Source organism: Adiantum capillus-veneris, chromosome 28 (assembly GCF_014529385.1).
Source record: "Adiantum capillus-veneris isolate H3 chromosome 28, ASM1452938v2, whole genome shotgun sequence".
Taxonomy (NCBI): Eukaryota; Viridiplantae; Streptophyta; class Polypodiopsida; order Polypodiales; family Pteridaceae; genus Adiantum; species Adiantum capillus-veneris.
The window spans coordinates 112,802,440-112,811,828 of NC_140958.1; the positions used below are offsets into that span (position 1 = coordinate 112,802,440).

The window sequence follows — 9,389 nt, forward strand, 5'->3', positions numbered from 1 at the left end:
AATTTTCCCTTTAAATTAAAAGCGGCTACTGTTCCACGTTTGCTGGCGACGCGAGGATAACTGAGCAAGTTCGCTACCACTTGGAGGTTGAGCTCACAACACCCAATTTCCAAGTGCCAGATAGTGCGCACCGAAGAGATAGAGTGTGTGTGATGGTTGTTGGCAACCACAAAAGCTGAGGTGTCCATGCTGGCCAGATTGCAGCACTACTGACGTGAGGGTTACCAAGGATTCACACGAGATGCATTGAAGGCAGTCTTGGTTTCGTTTTGCAACTATGCCCATTTTGGCATAGCTACAAAATCATGAGCTTAGTAGAACTGAGCCGACTCAATAAGTTGCGTGTGACCACAATGTAAGCACAATTATCCACTTAGGTTAGTGATAACTGAGCCTCGCATGACCACCACCTTAGAAGTCAATTTTACGAACATGTCTTCCAATTGGAGGGTGTTCGAACTACTCCCCCCAATCATGAAGCACCTCTACAACTGGATACAAGTGCTTGTTGCGTGCTTGCAGCGACGTTTGTGACCTGAGTAGTGTGTGGAGTGACCGAAATAGTGGGACGTGCAACAAACCTGTGCTGAGCTATGGGGTTGCAATATGCTACGATAAACGACCCTCTACTTCAAGACGGCCCTCTGTACAGAAGGTGATTTTAGACGCTCTATGGGGAGGTACTCCTCAGGACTAAGTGGCACGGGCATGGGAGGGTGGGATCTACGGCGGGGGCATTGTGGGCCATAGATCCCAGTGGCGGCGTCGAAAGTAATCTAGGGTACCCTAGTTTACTTTTTAATTATAAAAAGTAAACTAGGGTACCCTAGATTACTTTTTAATTATAAAAAGTAAACTAGGGTACCCTAGATTACTTTCGGCTGTCGCCTTTGTGCATACATGTTATAAGTAAATTAGGGTCCCCGCGTTTCACAACGCGCGCACGGCGTAGTGGTTAGGGTGTGCGCCTCTCATGGGTGAGGTCACGGGTTCAAAACCCACGTGGGTACCCTAGTTTACTTTCAAAACTCGGGTACCCTAGTGCCTTTGTGCACACATGTTATAAGTAAATTAGGTCCCCACATTTCACAACGCGCGCACAACGTAGTGGTTAGGGTGTGTGCCTCTCATGGGTGAGGTCACAGGTTCAAAACCCACGTGGGTACCCTAGTTTACTTTCAAAACTTGGGTACCCTAGTTTACTTTTTACAAAAGTAATCTAGGGTACCCGCATTCCAGATCTACGGCCCACAATCTCTCAGCCGTAGATCCCACCCTCCCATGCCCGTGCCACTTAAACCTGAGGGGAGGTACTCAACAATCGCGGGGCCACTATGGTCTTGCCTCTTCAGCCATACCTATGGGCAGGATGTAGCCAATTTGCTTGTAGAGTGACCAGCATCACATGTGGGTCAACATGCCAAGTGGATTGCAAATTTGCAAGGTGCATACCTCCAAATTTAGAAGGAAAGAATATCGCACTCTATTCCACCACATGACATTCGAGAAAATAAAAAATAAAAAAGTGACATGTATAAAATTTCAACTTTCAAATTGCATTTCACGCGTCTAATTTTAAAATGGAAATTCAAAGAGCGAGAGCGCGCGCGAGAGAGCAGAGGCTGGTCCTGGAGAGAGAGAGAGAGAGAGAGAGAGAGAGAGAGAGAGAGATGGAGATGGACTGGACATGCTGCATTGCTCTGAAAAAACAAATTTTCTGGATCTGCAGAGAAGTTCAATCTATTTCCTCTAAAAGTGAACAAAAACCCAGCTATGATCAACCCTCTAAAAGGTCATGAGCTCATGATCTGCACCGAGTTACATCCAACCCACATCATCATTTTCTCTGCTCCTCATCAAGCTACCTACCATGTCCTCCCAATGATTTCTTCAACGGGTCCCCCGCAGACACTCTATATTACCGTCTGCAGATTGTAATTCTTAGAGCGTGAAGTCAAGCTCGCCAGATGGCTATGGCGATGCAGAGGAAGAGAGAGAAGCGGCGGGGCAGCTTGTTGATCTCAAAGGCAACCCACTTACTTCCAGAACCACTTACTTCCAGAACCTCTCATCTCGGTGGATGGAGGGTAGCCATTCTCATTCTAGGTTTGATTCTAATTCGCTGGGGTTGTGTGTGTGTGTGTGTGTGTGTGTGTGTGAGAGAGAGAGAGAGAGAGAGAGAGAGAGAGAGAGAGAGAGAGAGAGAGAGAGAGAGAGAGAGAGCCTGTGCTTTTGAAGCTCTCAGCACTAAGCTGGGTATGGTAATGTCAACTCTTTAAAGCTACCGATATTTATGTGGTCACAACACTCGAATACTTGCTGGTGTGTCGAGCTCTTGCTCTGCAGGTGCTGCTGGTGCTGCCAATGTAGCATTTGCTGGGATATTTCTTAATCTGGTGCTGTATTTGACCGATGAATGGGGCGTAGTGAATGCGGTGGCAGTCAACAATGTGACCAATGTCATGGGTACCATGTTCACCTTTGCTGTTGTGGGTGCCTTTCTCAGCAATGCGTACATTGGCCGCTACTGGGGCTGCACAACCTTTCTTGCCCTCTATTTTCTGGTGAGAACTCGAGCATTTTTGGAAGGTTTGGGTAGTGGTTTATGGGCAGGTGCATGAGTGTAAAGCTACAGCTTTCTTTGGGCAAGGTGGCTGTAAAGAACATGAAAGCTGTCTGTGTTAGGTTGTTTACAAGCCTTGAAAACTGATTGCCTGCTTTAAGAACCTGCGGGTTTCTGTATGCCTTTGATCAACACTGTGTATCTTTGTGATGCTTCTTTTGTGATGATCTGTTTCATTTATGAGAGTAACAAATTTGATCTATTTCATCATTGTTTTATTGTGAATCAACCAGAAACGACTTGGTATGACATGAATGATGTTGATGATGTCCATGTTCCAGGGCTGCAGTGCATTCTGTGGGTTTGCGGCAGCGACGGGCACTGGAGCATGGCGGTGGGTTTTCTCAAACGTGTCATTATATGTGGCAGCAATCGGCTATTGTGCATTTGAGCCCCCTTTTTCAGCACTAGGCGGTGACCAACTTGACACACCAGAGGAAAAGGGCACCTTCTTCAATCTCTTCTTTGTTTTTTGCAATGTGGGGCAAGGAGTAGCATTGGTTGTACTCTCCAGCCTAGAGTATGCAGGAATGTGGAGCTTGGGTTTTGGTATTGGAGCTGCTACAGCAGGTGCAAGCCTGCTTTTCTTTCTAGCGGGAACTCCTGTTTTCCGACATTCCAAAGCAGGTGGCAACCCGCTGGCCCGCATTGCGCAAGTCCTAGTTGCGGCAACTTGGAAGACTAAGTTCTTTGGAAACAAGAACCTGTCCGTTCCTCATGCTCAAGATGTTTGTGGTGCTGAAATAACAGATCATTCCCTTTTGCTTGACAAGTCCCCATCGTCTCAAGGCTTTCAGCTTGTCCGTACTGATCGATTCAGGTTTGTCAGAACCTTTTGTCATGAGGTACCACGTGCTTGAGAGCCTTCACATTCTTTTTTGCATCAGGACTTGATGTATCCTTTGATGGAACAATGCCCTTTATCTTTGCATTTAATGGTGCATGAGCAATGGACTGCACTCAATGTAGAATGCGTACTAAAAAGATGGGAACTTGTGTGGTAACCCTAAGTAAAAGTTGCATCGTTTGAAACTAATATGCAGGTGGTTAGATAAGGCAGCAATACAAGATGGAGGACCTAGAAGCAAGTGGAGGCTATGCACGGTAGCACAGGTAGAAGAAGTGAAGTGCTTAGTGAGCATTTTTCCGATCTGGGTGACGGGTGTCATTTACAATATAACAGTAGCACAACTTAGCACAGTCTTTTCGGAGCAAGGGGCAGTCATGGGCCAGCTATCCTTTTCGCCGTCCAGCATGCAGGTATGCAATTTTGATACCAGAATAGACTAAAATCTTCAACTCCAACCAAGATAGTGTACGGTTTGTTCACGAATCGGGGGAGGCCTTGAGTAGCTTAACCTATGCCATTTTCTTGGCTTCTGGTAACAGGTATTCAATATTGGCACAAACGTTGTATTTGGGATGGTGTATGATATAGTAGTGACGAGGCTGGGGCTGACCAAGTCGGTGACCAAGCTCCAGCGCATGGGAGCTGGCCTTGTTGTTGCTGTCATGTCTATGGTGGTAGCTGCCTCTGTGGAGATGGCCCGTCTCCTCTGGAATGGGCAAGATGTTCAAACCTCCATTTTCTGGCTTGTGCCTCAATACGTTTTGGTGGGCATTTCTCAGGTCTGGCAGAGCTGACAAACTAACATGCATATGCTATAGAAATTTCAAATGCTTATTGTGCTCTGGAATGTGGAATGCAGCTATCGCAAAATGTCATACTCGATGTGCTGAGAGAGGGAGGCATTTATGTGCGTGTTGTTGCTGCTTGAGGGCATGTATGTATGCCTTGTTGCATGTTGCATAGAGCTGTCCTTGAGTTGGGATCAAGGAGGGTCCCCTCCCACTCACATGTGATGAATGAGGAGTGTAATGTCCGCAAGTTTTTCCTGCAGGTCCTCATGGTGGTGGCACAGATGGACTTCTTCTATTCAGAGGTCTCATCAGGCATGAGAAGCCTGGGATTGTGTTTACCTCTGCTTGCAAGAGCATTTGGAAACTATGCAAGCACATTTATGGTCGACATTGTGACATCGATTACAACGCGCAGTGGGGGAGTGGGTTGGATTTCACAAGACCTCAACCAGGGTCACTTGGATTATTTTTATTGGACAGTAGCTGGTGTGGTTGCAGTGGATTTTCTGGCATTTCTAATATTTGCTCGATCATATACGTACTTGAATCTGATCAAAGAAAAAAAGCATTGCAGTGACTCTGCTTGAAACATTGTCGTGCCAAAAGCAAAGTGGGGGAAAGTGGCCTTGCACTTATAATGCAGTTACCCCTATCAGGTCTGTTCTTTGGTATTTAAAAGGTTATGGGTGCTGCTGGCAAAGCCTAAGGTTGATCATTGAAGTTGAAGGAAAGTAAATGGATGCCCTGGAGCTGTGCACTCTAAAATTGAGTATGACTTGGCAGGCCCTTGGAAATCACCATGGTTACCCTCACTTCAATGGTTTCTCTTCGCAAATCTTAGCAATTGGCGATCATTTCTTGCGAATCGCTGCAAATCTCCGACCACCTTTGTCTATACTTGTTCCTTACCTGTAAGATGCCATCCTTGCATCCTGCTGTCCATAATTGGATATCCTGCCTCTAGTCCAGACCATTGTGCAGACTTCACATCTCAAATGCCAAAAAACATTTATGTCAGGAACCATGCAAGAACATTGAAGAGTTGCAAGATACTCTTTTGCTTGAAAGAGCAGAATAAAAGTCGATCTGGATCTGTCGCATTTTCCTAATGCCAATCAGTAAAGCTGAAAGGAGCTTACTTTCTTTCATCACTCTCTCCACCTCCTTTTCAATTATGCCATGATCGCCCTACTGGAACACCCCCTTCTCTCCACAGACAAGTTGAAGTATTGTCTTCTCTTCTATTTTCTTCTTGTGCCTTGTCTTGTATGTATCCATCAGAATGGCATTAATGGTCCTATACCACTTGTTCGAGTCCTTTCTTTTACCAATGGATACAATCAATTCCTTGCTTTCTTGCACGATCTCCGTGAAACTGGCAGAAGAGTGACTATTCTCAAAGACTTGACCTTGGCCGCTTAAACCGGCTCGATTGTAAGTTGAGACAGTTTTCCTGAACATTGGACCCATGGAAGTAGTTATGAAATTTCTAGTTCTGCACTTCCAATGTTCTTTGGGAAGCATCTTGAGCCATGATGGTATGTAGAATGGATGTGTATGCTCACCAAGAGCTGGATATCAAATCCTTCTTGAGGAGTGTTGGTGTGAGGACAAGGGTTTGGGCAAGGGGCTATGAGCCCCCTCTTGCCATGTTATGTGGGTTCATAGCCTCTTGCCCAGAACTCGTCTTGATGGTTGGGCTCTCTCTCTGTGAAGAGCTTTGTGACAGAGTGCACAGGCAAATGCTTCAAAATTTGACCTATAAACAAGAAGCTTAAAAGGTTTATCCTTGAGAAGTCTTGAGCCATGGTGGTATGTAGAATGGATGTGTAAGAGCTGGATATCAAATCCTTCTTGAGGAGGTGGTATCGAAATAGTGGCAAGCCTTGATCTTACACACCAATGTCAAAATCGACATTTAAAGGTGAAGGTAGATTCAAAGAGGAAATTTTGCAAAATAACCGATATTTTTTTTAAAAATTTAACTCTATTTTCTTAGATTTTCCAAGTGGATTTGTTGAGCCTTGAGGGACAGATGATTACATCATTAACGTACTACTACCAAAAGCCAAGTCCTTTACACAACAAGGCTTGACAGGATGGCGAGGGTCATCCTAAGCCAATCTTTTGATTTTTGCCGTTTACCTATCACATATATTATCTCCTTACTTTCTTGTGAGAAGCTAGCCATAGAGAGGTTGTTATCAAATACACGACTGTTCCTAACCTTCTAGATATTACTGAAATAACAATATCTAACAATTTGAGTACAGATCATAAGTGCAGGACTTGGAAGCTGTTTCCCACCAAGGCACAAATCCTTCTTGAGAAACCCTATCTTCCATGTTCTTTGTATCCATTTGCACACCTTCCTTGCCATGTCTCTAATTATCGGGCATTCCGTGAAAAGGTGGGCGAGGTCTTCGCTAGCCAATCTGCACCCTGAACATCTATCGAACCTAATACCACGTGCCTGAATCTTAACGCCTGTCGGCAAAGCCCCCCACAATACCTTCCACAGAAATATCTTCATAAAATGAGGTCACTGTGGATTCCAAATGTTCTTTGTGGCCTCAACCCATCGAGCTTCCGACCATTGTTTCTTCCACGGTTTGTTCAAAAGGCCGAACCAATCAACCTCTTGATGCCCTTGGTATGAGGTCTAAAGAATTGGCTACTCATGGGCCATTTCCAAGCTTTCCACTCAAAAGTAGATTTCTAGGCGGAATATTGTCCAGGCCTTCTACAACTCTGTTGACAAGTAGCTTCTCATTGCCATTGAGTTGAAACTGGGCAGCCAACTGGTCAGAGGATTTCTAGCACTTGTTGTTTCCATCCCAGAAGTGGATCAACCGCTGGTGTCTTTTACTATTCATCCTTCTTGCAATTTCTCTCCAATAAGGGTTCAAAATTACACCAGCAGCTTTAGACAGCCCAAGGGGACCATTGCGAGATGGAGTTCTGGAAGTATCTAGTTAATTCATCCCATTCGAGTACCCATGTTGCTCTATTGTACTTTCGCACTAGCTCTCCTGTGATGCCACCCAGTCTCAAGCTAGACCACCTCGGGGCTAATAGTTTGTCGTGCACCTTAATCCCTTTCCACTGACCACCTTTAGAGCAAAGTTTTTCCTTGTCTATCATATCCTTGATCATGATGGCCCAAGACTGGTCTTGTTTAGTGATTGAGACCACAAACTTGGAACACAGGGCCTCAACATGGACAGTAGGGATGAGAATTCTGAGGCCTCCTTGGACTACCGATCGAGCGATAACTTCCCACTTGACCATTGCCATGGCGACGATGCTTTGGTATTGTTTCTCCATAAGAATATGTTAGCAGCTTTCAAAAACTCCTTCCAATTACATTTGGCTATTTTGAGGAGCGGGTTGGTGAAGGCAATGTAAGGAAGCATATATGTATTGATCACTTTGACCCAAACTCAGCAAGGGAAGCAACACATACTCCCACCTTCTCATCTTTATTTGGATCTTCTCCAGGATCCACTGGAACCTTTGCTTATGTGTAATGTCCACCCCCAAAGGGGCGCCCAAATATCGAAATATCCTTCCTTTAGACACAATCTCTCTTGACCATACTCATGGGTCAAATGAGTCGTTTTTTGTTAGGAAAATCACTCTAGACATACTACACTTCAACCTCGAAGCCACATCAATGTTTGCACAATCTCTAGCGCCTTCCTGAGCACTTGAGGGCAGGCTTTCAAAAAGAGGAAGGAGTCATCTGCAAACATCTTGGCCAGGAGCTGGTCGTTGCCGGGCAAAGTTAAACCTTGAATTTTGCCCCGTACAACAGCAACTTTGAGCATCGTTATTAGAGGATGCGACCCAATGGCAAAGAGAAGAGGGGCCAAGGGGCAACCTTGCTTGATAGATCTTTTGGATTCAAAGGAGCCCACAATTCTATCATTGAATAAGAGCTCAGATTGACTGCTTGCACCCAGAGTGTGTATAAGACGACATAGGCAAGGCCCAAAGCCAATGATTTCATAACATCTTCAATGAAGGACCACATAATCCTATCATATGCCTTGCCCAGGTCTAGCTGAAGCAAAATGAACTCTTCCTTCATAAAGGCTGTGTACTCAATGCCAACCATTGCTGCCAAGATATTGTCATATATTGACCTTCCTTTGATAAACATGTGCTGATGAGGGGAGATGACTCTGCCCAAGAGGGGGGAAATTCTAAGAGCGACTGCCTTGGCAATGATTTTGTAAGCCACAAAATTTTTTAGTTATGGGACGCCAATGCTTAAGATGCGTGCAACAAACCTATTTCTGGGATAGGCTTGATAAGCCCTCTTTTCACACTAGGATCTAATGACCCCTTGACAAAAGCTTGGTTAACCATATACGTGAATGGGACCTTGAGGTCATCCCACAACTCCTTGAAGAATCTAGTGGTCATACCATCCTAGCCAGGGGACTTCTCCTTGCCAAGAGCTTGCAGTGCAAGCAAGCACTCCTCTTCAGAAAAGGCCATCTCAAGACGATTGGCTTTAGGTTGCGGAATTCCTATTAACCTTCTCAAGCAAGGTTGCTCTGGCTTCATCCACTTCTTGAGAGGGGTCTCTGGTTGGCCAATGATTTGGCTTAGATGACCAAGCATCATCCTAGCCATTTCATCTTTGTCTTGTGTAGCATTCCCAATTTCATATTTGAGCGAGTAGATGGAGCCCCGACTTTTCTTGATTTTCAAGGCCCTAAAAAAGTGTGCTTGATTGGTGGCCTCTGGCTGAAGGAAGGTTTCCGTGGATATCAATCTCGCCCTCCTGACCTCCTCGAGCTGCTACTCGACTAGGTTGGCTTTAGCTTCCAGCCATGTTTTGTGTTCTTCTTCGAAGGCCAACCTAGTAGCTTTTTTGGAAGTTAGATGAGCAACCTCCTCTTTGAGTTGCTTCCGACGTTCTTCCCGAGCCTTTTTCATCCGAGGGCTTGAGCTTTTGATAGCTTTTTGTATACTCCGAGCAAAGAGGTTCCAAGCTTTAGCATGGGGATAGGAGTAGAGGAGGAAAAAGAGGCTATGATGTGCGATAACAAAGCCACCAAATTGCAGGAGGAGTATTTGAAAAATCAGAGCCTCACGTTGCAAATCCCCGAAG

At 45.2% G+C, this 9,389-nt stretch overlaps 1 protein-coding gene across 2 annotated transcripts; it reads left to right on the plus strand.

The window, feature by feature from the left end:
• Positions 1-1,635: 1,635 nt before the first annotated feature.
• Positions 1,636-5,828, plus strand: LOC147421112 (protein NRT1/ PTR FAMILY 7.2-like). Of its 2 annotated transcripts, XM_086504291.1 has the most exons (7): positions 1,636-2,106; positions 2,347-2,564; positions 2,905-3,443; positions 3,667-3,883; positions 4,013-4,252; positions 4,333-4,407; positions 4,525-4,658. In XM_086504291.1, exons 1-6 carry the CDS (start codon positions 1,968-1,970, stop codon positions 4,399-4,401), a joined length of 1,422 nt encoding a protein of 473 aa, XP_086360417.1. In that variant the 5' UTR covers positions 1,636-1,967; the 3' UTR covers positions 4,402-4,407; positions 4,525-4,658. The 2 variants fall into 2 exon arrangements, with proteins under 2 accessions (XP_086360417.1, XP_086360416.1); XM_086504290.1 differs by lacking the exon at positions 4,333-4,407 and having other exon boundaries at positions 4,525-5,828.
• Positions 5,829-9,389: the final 3,561 nt, after the last annotated feature.